This window comes from Eriocheir sinensis, chromosome 10 (genome assembly GCF_024679095.1).
Source record: "Eriocheir sinensis breed Jianghai 21 chromosome 10, ASM2467909v1, whole genome shotgun sequence".
Taxonomy (NCBI): Eukaryota; Metazoa; Arthropoda; class Malacostraca; order Decapoda; family Varunidae; genus Eriocheir; species Eriocheir sinensis.
The window spans coordinates 16,986,300-16,999,541 of NC_066518.1; the positions used below are offsets into that span (position 1 = coordinate 16,986,300).

At 45.8% G+C, this 13,242-nt stretch overlaps 1 protein-coding gene across 8 annotated transcripts in view; it reads right to left on the reverse strand.

Moving 5' to 3' along the window:
- The window catches only part of LOC126996653 (protogenin-like), an 88,180-nt gene that overhangs the window by 62,066 nt on the left and 12,872 nt on the right, over positions 1 to 13,242 (reverse strand). For all 8 annotated transcript variants that reach the window (XM_050857340.1, XM_050857339.1, XM_050857338.1 and 5 more), the window contains exon 3: positions 1,864 to 2,008. In XM_050857340.1, the coding sequence (XP_050713297.1) occupies positions 1,864 to 2,008 (145 nt within the window). The remainder of the gene's footprint in view (positions 1 to 1,863; positions 2,009 to 13,242) is intronic.

Below are 13,242 nucleotides of genomic sequence, written 5' to 3' on the forward strand. Positions count from 1 at the left end.
TTTTTTAATGGGTAACCAAAAGAAATATATGAAAAGAACTTACATTTTTCTGTTTTATTTCATGATGATTAACATTTGTTATTTCCCAATCCACTGAAAAAGTAGTTTGCAAGGAAACACATATCATACATGCTATATAGAGGATGTAACAGTCAAATCGCAGGATAAAGAAGTGCTTTGTGCCAAATATGGAGACTGGGTAATGAATGGGTTTTTTTTCCATAAAGCAATAAAAAGCTAGTTGCTAGGGCATAGAAAAATTCATTAAATTAGTAACTTCGTAATGAAGTGTTTTACCACGTGCTACTGCCACTCAGCGAGCGTCGATGCCGAATTTTTTACATATATTCCTCGGCTGCGGGCTTTAGGATTTGCACGGAGTCAACCAATCCAGTTTATATTAGAGATCAGTGTAATTTACCCTAAAGGCATGACTGCTAAATAAAGCGAGATTAATATAGGCCATTAAGTAAAATAATTTAATGAAATTAGCAGTTGCTATTGGAACGTGCTTCGAAACATGTAAAGAATAGTCTGGAATACCCGGTGAAAATACCGGTGTCCGGCTACACAAGGCGCTCAGCTGCCCGCAGTCAGTCAGCTGTGAGACCGTGAGACGCCTCCGTGGCAACACCTTAGTAAAAAAGTCTGCTGTCGAACGCGAGCAAGCAACGTGGCCGTCAACATATTAACTACACACAGGCTGGCTTACAGACGCCGACACCTCAGTCGACCTTAACTGAAACCCTTCCAAACATAAGTATACCTTAGATATTGTACCTTTAGGCCTAAGGGAAGGGTTATTTAAGGTATTTCTTAGGAAGGTCCTTGTATGTCGCAGGTGTCAGTGTAGCAAGATTTTGGCCATACCTGTGTTGCGAAATAATAAATTCGCAAGTGTGTGTGTGTGTGTGTGTGTGTGTGTGTGTGTGTGTGTGTGTGTGTGTGTGTGTGTGTGTGTGTGTGTGTAAAGCAAGATAATTTGTCTTCAGAGAGCATGCTGAACTGCTTTCTGGTGTTACTGAGCCGTTAGGAAAACGGAAAATGAGGACACCGGAAGGTCTTTGATAGGTTTATAGTACCCTCTCGCCTATCTACCTCACATGTTGTGGCTTTCGCCCGTTTCTGCATACTCGCGTAGACCTCCGACACACACACACACACACACACACCTCCGATAGCTCCGGCTCCGGCCAGGCAGGCAGAGGTTCGAGCCCAGCTGTGACCGAGATTTTTCCACTGATAAGTAGTAAATGTCCCCCCTAAGGCAAGGGAGATGAAGGGTCTTGTGTGAAGGCCCTAGGAGTAGCCAGAGATCGACTATAATAGACTTACTTTAATCGGGAGAGTATGTACTTTTTTTTTTTTTTTTTTTTTTTACGTCGTTGCCTATTGCGCCGGTAGGCATCTTCCCGGTGGGGCCTGATGGTCGGCCCAAGGCTTCTTCCAGGTGGGGCCTGATGGTCGGCCCAGCCCGTTCTGGCGCAGGCGAGTGTTTATAGTGGCGCCATCTTGCATTGGCTCATGCTACCCCCCGGAACTCGTTCTTGATTCGCTTGGACGGCTTCCTCTAGAGTCCGGGTTGATGGGTGGTCTTCAGGACAGCATGTGGGTGATTTTAAGCCACTCGGCGGTGACTGAAAAATCCGAGTGGTAGCGTGAGGATTCGAACCCGCGTCGTCCATCACGCGGCGAATGTGGGTCCAGTACGCTATCACTTCGGCCACCGCGATGACTAGTCCAGTAGATCTAATCAGGCCATGGTGAATTACACACACATACCACACATACACACACAAACACACACACACACACATTCAGGAACGAACGGTACACAAGGGCATACGTGGAGACTACACTTACCTGGTTTCATTCTCCGGCAGGGTCTCATTGTCCTTCAACCACATGTAGGTAGGCTCGGGCAGGGAGGCGATGTGACAGGTTAGACGGACGGCGCGATCCTCCTCCACCGTCTTGTTCTCAGGCTGAAGCTGCCACGCCGACACAACTGAGGAAAGAAGAGAGTTATAGTAAAGCACTTTTTTTTCATCCTTGAAACACCAAAGATCAATTTAAAAGTCAACTTCATTCCCTCGATTCATAATTAGGTTGCTGCAACCGAATTTCAATCTTAAATGCTCAGTAAAACAGATAGGAAGAGGAAGCCAGTGAACAAACAATCGAATTTTTCAAACATTTTAACTGTTGAGTTACAGCTACCACTGATTCATGATACTGCTCGTTTATTTTGGGAGGGGAATCTTTTGGATACGTCTATGAACTTTTGATGCCCGATTCTAAAGGCCGACTTAGCCATGAAGTCAGTTCGGGCGGGGCCCGCTCGGGGAGTTCCCTGGCCATAGCGCTGCCAAATCTTATTCACTGTATGCAGAATATATGATATACAATTTCCAATAGTACGTAGATCACACACACACACACACACACACACACACACACACACACACACACACACACACACACACACACACACACACACCTGAGAAGCAGTTTTCCATTATGCCCAATCTTTTTTTTTATCATTTTTCTAATGATAACCATGCTCCTTCAGGTACTACAGACCTGCAAGGAACGTCCTACAGATCACCAATGTCAAGCTCCAGGATGAAGGGATGAATAGGTAACTAGTCTCTCTCTCTCTCTCTCTCTCTCTCTCTCTCTCTCTCTCTCTCTCTCTCTCTCTCTCTCTCTCTCTCTCTCTCTCTCTCTCTCTCTCTCATAGAATAATGGAACTGTTTGTGGTAGTGGCGAGAGTCGAAATAGAATATGAAGGTTATGGTAATAGATGGTGAGTGGACGAGGTGTTGGAGTAAGTGCCGGTGGTGATAAGAGGGCGTAGAAATAAATGTAGTAGTAGTAGTAATAGTTAGTAGTAGTAAAGTAGTAGTAGTAGTAGTAGTAGGGAGGCTTCGCCTGTATCCGACATGATGAGGTGAGGGATCTGACAGCCAGCATGCTCGAGAGGTATGCCAACACATCACTACCGAGCCGGCACTCTTCCCCCTTGACGACGAACACCTTAAGTGGCCTTCACACATACACGAATTTGAACGCGGCAGCTGCCCGACTGCCATTCCGGCAGCATTCGGTATCATACTCGTAGCACATCTTCTAGCCGTCGTTGAGGAAATCCGTGCACCACGACTGTTGGACGGTGAGTCGGCAAGGAGCACGAAAAATAAGCGCTGCGCTTATTTTTCGGGCAACCATCTGCGTGGTCGACGACCTTGTCAAAGATCGGGCAGCAATGTTTCAGGCACCGAACAGGACTCGCAGTGATCCTCCAGGTAACGTGTAGTAGTCTTGCACCTATTGCGATATGTTGGGCAGTAATCGGGCATGAAAATAAGAATTTTGACCGTTATAATAGCTGCCCGATAGCTGCATAGCAGCCGTGGGATAGCTTCCCGGCGAATCCTTCACTTCAGCGATTGCTGAGTGACAGCTAAACATGTGGTCCTCGACAATGACTCACCGCGCCAGTATTTTGGAATATTTTCTTCAAGGTGGCTGCCTGCCACCCTATGCTCCTGACGCCCCTGTGTGCAACGTTACGCGTGTGTGTGTGTGTGTGTGTGTGTGTGTGTGTGTGTGTGTGTGTGTGTGTGTGTGTGTGTGTGTGTGTGTGTCACTAGTATAACAACCTCCAACTCTTGTCTTAAATTAATAACGGAAGGTCCTTCAGACACTCAGAAAGACATTCCGTTATTAATTTCCTCATTCCTCTCTGTGTCTTTTCTCCTACTTCTATGTCTTTGTGAATTGAATTAAACTGAACTGCATTTAATTGAGTGTGTGATGGGTAGGATTGGTCAGGTATAGGATACTCCCATTTGCTGCACCTAGGATGATTGCTTCGCAAGTCTCTGGCACTATAAGGCTGACGGTGTTGTGAGCCACTAAGAAATTGTAACCTAGGGATTTGTAACCGTCCCCTGTTGCCAAAAATCGCAGGATAATGGCCAAACACAGTCCAGGTTCTATTGGGCGCCTCCAGAAGGTGTGTTGTTTCTCGATGCGAGGTGCAATGCGTCCCAGGAGTTCTTTGAAGAAGTCTTCATAAACCCGAAGGTAATTTTTATAGGCTTCTGTGTCTGATTTGGCGAGTTTTTTTAGCAAAACATCGTAGTGTCCATGAGCAAGCCTTTCGGCAGGTGTATGCCAAGGCATCACCCAACACGTGCGTCGCCCAACTCTTCTTTCTTCTTTTCCTGCTGTTTCACCTTGTGAATCTTGAGGATGAGAGTGTCCAATCTTGCTTGCTCCACACACACGTCCACAAAATTATCCAGGTAGGCTGGCTTGTCTGCTGATGATAGGCCTGAAATTCTGTCCAACACTATCTCCATGGTTGAGTAACTTCGAATGAACACTGGGCCTGACGTAGGAACTGTGTTGCGCCTCCTGCCTTCACCTGAGGTCTGTAGAGGGATGCCGCAGAGGTGTGGTTTTATACCTGCTGGAGGGGAAAAAGTCAGGAGTCGTTGTGTATTCATCCGGTGATCGAGCAGCATCGGTTTACCAATCGGGCAGTGTTCATTATTGTCGTTTTCTTGCCCGGCACTAGTCGGGCAGGAATCATCGCCTAAAAATAACGTTAAATCCAAATCTCCAAGATTGATCGTCGTCGATCGTTCAGAAACCGGACAGCTGTGTGGCAGGCATCGTTATGGTTGTGCAGCTTCCATCCAGCATTCGGGAAATACTCCTACAAGCGTAGTGTCAAATTTTACAACACCCCTGGGACGGGCTTAAGTGCACCAAATTCCGACGATACCAGAAAGAACCAGGATCGTGGCGCTGACGTCCCAAGATCGCCTATGTGTGAATAGGGCTTTAGATACAGGACGGCCAATACTTCACATGAGGCACGGGTTGATGTAGGTGGACGCGGATTCTGGGTGCGCGGACAGCAGGCATTCGTGGACATCCGCATATACGACCCGATGGCTGCCTGTCATCGTGAGCTGCCCCTGGAAGCCGCCCACGACAGGAACGTGCAGAAGACAAGGGTACACGGTGAAAGAATCCAGTATGTGGATCAGGGCAGCTTCATTCCCCTCGTCTTCACCACATCCGGCGGGATGGGTTCCAGGGCCCGATGCTTCTACGCAAGACTCGCGGAAATGATCTCAGAAAAGAAGCATCAGCCAAGGAGCCACGTTGTCGCCTGGATGAGGTGTCGCCTCTCGTTCTCCCTGCTCAGGTCGGCCATCCTATGTCTCAGGGGCACCAGACACTCTGGCCCAAAAGCCACCGACATTTCCAATATGGACTGTGAGGCCACAGTGGTGGAGTGACATAAGGGTGGGTCGGGAGCGATATGAGTAGGGAAGGAGTAGTGGTAGGAGAGGATAAGATGTTATGTATAGAGTTAGTGCTAAGTAGGATTAATGATATGGTTGCATGCCACAGTCATTAGTGAACAGAGCTGGGGCTAATGACCTTCAATTTATGGAGCCCTTCATGATTATGTGTCGGGAAATTGAACATGGGTGGAGGCATCTTTTTGTAAGTAGTAGTAGTAGTAGTAGTAGTAGTAGTAGTAGTAGTAGCAGTAGTAGTAGTACGAGGAGGAGGAGGAGGAGGAAAACAGGAACAAGAACACTTCTACTACTACTGCTCCTACTACTACTACTACTACTACTACTACTACTACTACTACTACTACTACTACTGCAACTGCTACTACTACTACTACTACTACTACTACTACTACTACTACTGCTACTACTACTACTACTACTACTACTACCGCTACTACCACTACTACTGCAACTGCTACTACTACTACTACTACTACTACTACTACTACTACTACTACTACTACTACTACTACTACTACTACTACTACTATTAACAACAACAACAACAACAACAACAATAATGATAATAAAAGAAGAGGAAGAAGAAAAAGAAGAGTAAGAGGAAGAGCGGATACAGTTTCGTAACCACGCTAAGTGCCCACGGGATGTCTTCGAAGCCTGCCTGTGAGGTCGTTCCCCTGCAGAGTAATTCTGAATTCTTCCAGTAGGTGGGTTCAAGCTGGGGTGTCATTCCTCCCTTTGAGTGCAAGACTTCCACACGTTTCAGTATCCCACCTTACGTTTCCTCGGCTATACAGTGAGACATACCTATTCAAACAGTCGGTCAAACACATCAGCAAACCAAAATCAGGCAAATCATCAGAACGCAAGTCCCTTTCGAGTGAAACGCTGTGCACGTTGAAAAGGTGGGACTGATAAGTGATGATCCGTCTTGTTCTTACTTACCATATATGTAAGATTAGAAAAAATAAAAACTACTGATTCTGAAACAATATTGCACATTCAGGAAAGGATATCGAGAAAAAAGGGATCTGTGCCAATGCATGTATACATTACTTTTGCATGAGGGACAACCAGAGGAAAAGACGATTAAAGAAGTTAGAACAATCAAAAATGATAATTCCCCTCACACACGCACAAATTCGGCGAAATACACACACATACGCTTATAGACACTTACACAGACATTCGGTGAAACACGAAGAGTTAAGTGGATGGAGACAAAATATTGACGTAATTATGCTGCTACTTATTCATCCATTTTTCTATTCACCGACTACTTTATTTATTCGTTTATCTGTCTCTAGCACATGCATGTGCTGATAAAAACTACTAGAGGTAAAAGCCTACAAGCTCTTTTATTCTACGACGCTTCCTCCTCTAATATAATTATTTTCAAAGGCAGGAAAGGTGATAAATCGGGTTCTCATTAGTTTTTTTCACGTTCATGTTACAAAGCTATGTTGAACTACCTCCACGAAAATGTCCACAGCTTCTATGAAAGCCTAATCAAATCTGTGTGCCTGGGCGCCAATGAAGTTTAAGAATATTCACTAAGTTTAAAGAAAATGTCAAGTTCTTTGGTTATGTATAGGACAACTCTATGATAATCACTTTCTTTGTATGCGACTTCATCATGTGAAAACAAATCCAGTATCTTTGCAGACATTCTTTAACATTTTTTGTATTTTTATTCGATTAGTTTATGGGAAAAAAAAGTTACTTTTCATTTGGTATAATTATATTATAGGCTTTTTCGAGATGACACTTATTTTTACTGTATGAGATCAGCAGTTGATGGGAAATACTAAGTGTAGTTTTCCGTTTTTAACCAGGAACTGGTTCACGATTCCTTTAAACTGCGGCGTCTGAGGCAAGATCGAGGAGGCTTGAGGGGTATCGCTCTGCGGGGAAGAAGGAAGGCAGGAAGAAGGCAGAGTAGAGATGGAGGGTTCGAATTCCACGGCTAATCCTAGCGCAGTTCATTACCCTTCATTATTTCCAGTGCATGGTGGGCACGGTTCCGCTAATCCGCTAACCGCTAATTAGCGAAGCTAACTTTTTCGTTAGCTGATTAGCATTTTTGCTAACTCTGGAAACAGTTAGCGGACCTCCTCCTCCGCTAACTTTAAGTCCACTAAAAACTTCATACAGGTTTGTTCATGTCCGTTGTGGACAGACACAGCACCAGTTGAGCCACATGGCGCAATAATTTCAGGGCTTCCACTTTTGGGTAAATTACGTCTTAAAGTAGGGTAATTGGTCAATTACAAGGGAAACTTTTGGTATTTTAGGGTAATGCATCTTCCATTTCCAACTCTTTGAACTCGGGATTTAATAACAAGAATTCGATATTTTCCACCTGGGAAGAAATAAACTTAAAATAATAAAAAAAAAGTGTCAGTTATGGAAAAAAGTTAAAAAAATACATAAATTTGCGGGAAATTTTGTGTAAAATATACGGATTTAGGATAAACTGGAGGTTTCTTTCTCTTCTTGTTGCTTGGGCTCTGTTCAGTTCAGCCGCGACGTTGTCACCGTGTAGTCGCGTTCATTATTGTCGCCTTGTTTATCGTTATCGACGTCATGGAAGGTGACCAAAGTGAGCACTTTTTTGTTCCGCCTGAGAATGCTGACCCTGTTAGGAAGCAGGCAGCAGCTGTGGGTGAGGCGGAGGACTCTCAAGCTAACGGCCAGGAGTTCCAGACGTTCCAGAATCCGTGGCCCCACCTGGAGAAGTACTTTGTCCTTAATTAAATCAAGAGATATCACGAACGCCAATATCTTGCACTTCCGGTGCATCATGTGCCACCCCAAGGAGGCCATCATTAACGGACTGACGGCGAGCCTTTACAACTTGAAGTCACATGTCAAGAAGACACACCCAGCGCATGCCACCCAGTTTGATCATCATCTGATTTCGACATGCTATACCTTTCTGGACCGCTCTACGTCTAAACTACAAGATGTTGAAATTTCAGGTCACTAGATCTGTTTTTAGGTTTTAGAGCCAAAATACTAAACCGGAGCTAAATCCATACAAAAAAGTTAGCGGCTAGTGGTTAGCATTAGTTTTCACTAATTTCTTTATCAGTTTAGCGGTTTAGCGTAAGCGAAGCTAACGTTTTAGTTTGTGGATTACCAGTTAGCGAAGCTAACTGAGCGAAGCTTACTGTTCGGTTAGCGGTGCCCACCACTGATTATTTCCCTCGAGATAGTGCGGCAAGAAAAGTGTCTCTCTCTCTCTCTCTAGAGAGAGAGAGAGAGAGAGAGAGAGAGAGAGAGAGAGAGAGAGAGAGAGAGAGAGAGAGAGAGAGAGAGAGAGAGAGAGAGAGAGAGAGAGGGGGGGTGGGGGGGGGCAACATTAGTGCAGTTCCGGGATACTTTTTTCTAATACCCCTTTAAAAGTGTAATTTGGATGCTTTTGTCTTCATTATTTACCAACTGAATCTTGTTGTTACAGATTCTACAATACATTTATCTGAGCCCAACACAATAAACTACCACACACCATAATACATCAAAATAATCCGCTAAGGAACTTCATCTCACACAAAACTGACTCACAAATAGAACGACAGCAACCTCTTCTACGACGTCTGTGCGAGGTAAATTGTTGAAAGATTAAAGGCAGACCGTCCCTTTACCTAGTTAGGGGTAACAGTCAAACAGGAGACGAGAACTGATGTATGCAAGAAGGAAAATAATACTCGCCAGTAAGAAAAGAGACAGGATTAAGATGAAGATTCAACGGGGTGCGAAGGGAGCCGGTGTCTATCGAGGGATGCATACAAGGTGAAAAACGAAGGTACTACGGCCGGGTATAAAAGGAAGGATTCTGACAAGATCTTAAAAGTGGGTCAGAAGTGGGAAGATACAGTGCTACAGGTGTGGGTGGGTAAAGGAGGGAAGAGATACACATACATACATACACGGTGGAGATGAGATTAAGGTACAGGAGATATAAAGAGAAAGATAGTGATTCACTTGCAAACACGGACCTAAGGTAGATGAAACAAGGTGTTGCAGGTGTGGCTGGGAGGGAAGGTAAGCGAGTCCCAGGTGTGCAGGCCGGAACAAGGAAAGGGGAACAGGAACGTCTGGATGTAATAATAAGCAGGGAAGTGTGTGTGTGTGTGTGTGTGTGTGTGTGTGTGTGTGTGTGTGTGTGTGTGTGTGGATAATAACAGCGGATGTGGTCTGCTCTGAGATATAGTTGTCTGCGGGCCACCACCGTGAACCTGTGGGCAGAGCAACACCTGGCGTTGTGATGGTGGTGGCGGAGTGGGTTGACTGGCTGGATGGATGGTGGGTGAGTTGTGGGAAGCGCTAAGTGGAGGCGTGTTGGCGTGGGGTGGGTGGATGGGCAGATGGAAGAGCTATCGTGAGAATGGGGGAGTCATAGGGAGCAAAATGGTACTATATTATGGTAGTGGTGGTGGTGAAGGTGGCATAGGCTGTTTAGCTGGCTGGATAGAAAGCGAACTGTTGGGGGGGGGGGGGGGGGTGAGAACATGGTGGGGGTGACGGCATGGGATGAATGGACTGATGAATGAAAGATCAACTGTCGTAAGCGGGAAGAGGGGTGAAGAGGAGGACGTGGCAGGGTTGGCGGTGGAGGTCTTGAGGATGGTGGTGGTGGCGGTGGAGGCGTCGTGGGAGGGGTCGTGTGGGCATAGCAGGGGAGACGTGGTGGCGTGGAATAGATGAATGGATGAGAGGAGTTGATATCATGGGCGAAGAGGTGAAAAGGCCATGGAAGAAGTTGTGATTGAACAAGACAAGCATCGTGCACTCGTAGGGATCGAAGTATCCGGGGCGTGATATCACCGAAGTACTGATCAACCGTAGGGCGAAGCGGGAAAGAGAAAGATGCAAAAGTCAATCGTGTGTGTGTGTGTGTGTGTGTGTGTGTGTGTGTGTGTGTGTGTGTGTGTGTGCTCAGGGTCATGCTGGAGATATCGTGGGTGTTGACGTGCGATCAGACGGTGGCTGTATTGATCACGGGGCAGCGTTATACAGAACGGCGTGGGTTGACATCCTGTCCTGTGTACTGCATGCGTTGGCTCACTTGTCTGCCTCTTCCTCCTCTCCCCCTCCTCCCTCCCTAACGCACTGCCTTCCATCCGCGCGGCATTACTCTTTCATTTACTTATTATTATATTATTATTTCCTCCTCCTCCTCCTCCTCCTCCTCCTTCCTTCCCTCCCTCCCTCCCTCCCTCCCTCCCTCCTCCTCCTCCAGCCAAGCCACCGTTTCCTGACATGGAGGTGTCGGTTTAAGATGTTGACCTATGGCGAGGTGAGGCTACGGCACGCATGTTTTCTTCTCATAAGGCAAAAAGAAATTGCACGTCTTCACCCGAGCTGCGGGAGAGGACACTTATTTGCTTAACAACCATTTTTCAGGAGTAATGCATGGAGAACGCAATATCCCAGTGTTATTTATTTGACTTGATTATAATTTTCTTCAATGTATGTTTTTTTTTACCCTAAACATCCCACTCTCTCCTCCTCGTTATCCACCTTCAACTCCTTCACCACCACATGTATCTCTACTCCACCCCCCCCTCCCCCTTCACCTCCATCACAATTATTAACATCGGCAAGCCTCGAAGCTCCCCACCACACGCTCCTCCCTCTCCCCGGCTGCCCACACGCGCCATGCAGCCAGCCAGTCCGCTTCCCACCAACTCAACCGCGTGTAACAGCAACACTAGTAACGCCTTGAAGAGCAGCAGATATACCACCAGGGCCTTAAAAACTACTTTCCGGTGCCCCTACGTCAAGCGTCCTACTCGAGACACAACGCCATAAATTATCCCCACGTTTCTGCAGGAGCGAAGGAAACTGATCGCTACGACGCCACAGTCAACTGAACAAACATATGAAAGTTGTTAGAAGGTAAGCGGCTACAGCTCTCTCCCTACTTCCTTCCTTCCTTTTTTCCTTCTCGCTCTCTTTCCTTCCAACTTTCTTTCATTTCCGTCTCATCTGTTGTAGTGATGAGTGAAAGCTTTGGCTGGAGGAGGAGGAGGAGGAGATGATGATGATGATGATGAAAAGAAAAATAATAAGAAAGGGGCGAACAATGAAGGGATAAGGACAAACCATAAGGACATAAAGAGTCGGCTGTAAGAGGCTGGTCGGTCTACACAGGGCAGCTTTTCCAAACCGAACAGTTTTACAAGGGTTGACGGTAAAGGAGAGAGTCCGTCATGAAATCAAAGTAACTTTAGAAGGAAAAAAACAGAATGGGTTGCAAAGCATTTAGTAGCAGAGTCGCCTCGCTTCTCCCAAGCCGGGCGGAAGGCTATTACAGGAGCCGGTGATCTATGGCGGCGGGACCCCCGTAGATAACCTGGGCACAACGTGCTGCCACCACCCCTGAGGCGGGGTGACGCATGGCTTCCGGGATAATGAAGAAACATGGAAACATGGGAGAAAAAGCAGGAGAAAGCCTGATGTTACAAGGCTCCTGGCTTTAGTGATTTACTCTATTTGTCAGATATTTCAGTGACCTGCGAAACATATTAAAGCTCAATGTAAGTTATGTACGGAGACGATCAATGCACTTTTATGGCAACAACGAAGTAACGGTCAATGTTATTCTTAAACGAGCCAATCAGTTTCATATTAGATACTCCTATGGGGTTTGTTGCAGATGGAGGTGTTCGAGATAAAAAAAATCATCCCAATGCTTGTATTACCGCTTCTCTTTCACTGCCAGACCCTTATTTTTAACAATCGGGACACTCTGGAGCTAGAGAAACTAGGCGTGACTAATGTTAATGAGCTTCAGGTATCTGAAGACACAAGGAATTAAGGAGACTCCAAGTGGCCAAAAGGCTTACTCATGGGAGCTCCTCGAAATGGGTTATTCAGTGTGTATATTTAGAGTTTATTTTTTCCTACACATAGAACGCTGCATTTGTCATCCATTTTTTTGGACCACTCATACAGTTTCCTCTGTAATATCACAGTGTCATTGTATGACCTGCTTAGGCGTCCTAGCATGGTTATCTCATCTTAGTCCATTTGACTTGTATGACAAATCCTCCGTAGCCGTCACTTTTCCGGGCAAAATAGGTTGAGTAGCTTGAATCGTTCTTCGTACAGCTACGCCTTCAACGATGGCATCATATTAATGAAACAGGAGTAGGAGTAGGAGCAGGAGGGGGAGGCCGAGGAGGAAAGGGAACATTTTTTCTTTGGTATTTCTTCGAATACGATTAGATAGGCAAATGATTTTGTTGTGTGTGTTTGCGTTTAGACGTGTGTGTGTGTATGTATGTGTGTGTGTGTGTGTGTGTGTGTGTGTGGGTGGGTGTGGGTGGGTGGGTGGGTGGGTGTGTACACGATTATATGCATGTGCATGTGCGTGTTGTGTATTTTTCACCAAGGAGACGAGAAATATAATTACACACACACACACTGATTGACACCCTTGCCTGCAGCCACACCTTTTCATGACGGCTAACAGTCACTCACTCCTATGGATTAGACGCCGTAGCGAAGCTCTCCCAAGCATAAATACGGAGGAAAAAAAGAATAAAGATGTGGTCAGAAAAGAAAAAAAAGACATTAGCAGAGCACACGTGGGGGAAAACAACACTTCCTCTCTCTCTCTCTCTCTCTCTCTCTCTCTCTCTCTCGGAGCAATACAATAAAACGTATTAAGTGGCGCGACGTTTCCGTAGAGTTTACACAAGTGTTCTCTGCCTCCCGTTCTTTCAATGCTCGTCAGTCAGTCACTCCTCCAATCCTCTCAACAACCCTAACAATATCCGCATCAACAAGGTGCGTAAAAACTACACATCCTACACATATAGCAGTCAAGCCTAAAATAACATTCCCTACTGATCTCAATGAAGGAGAGAGAAGGGATTAGAAA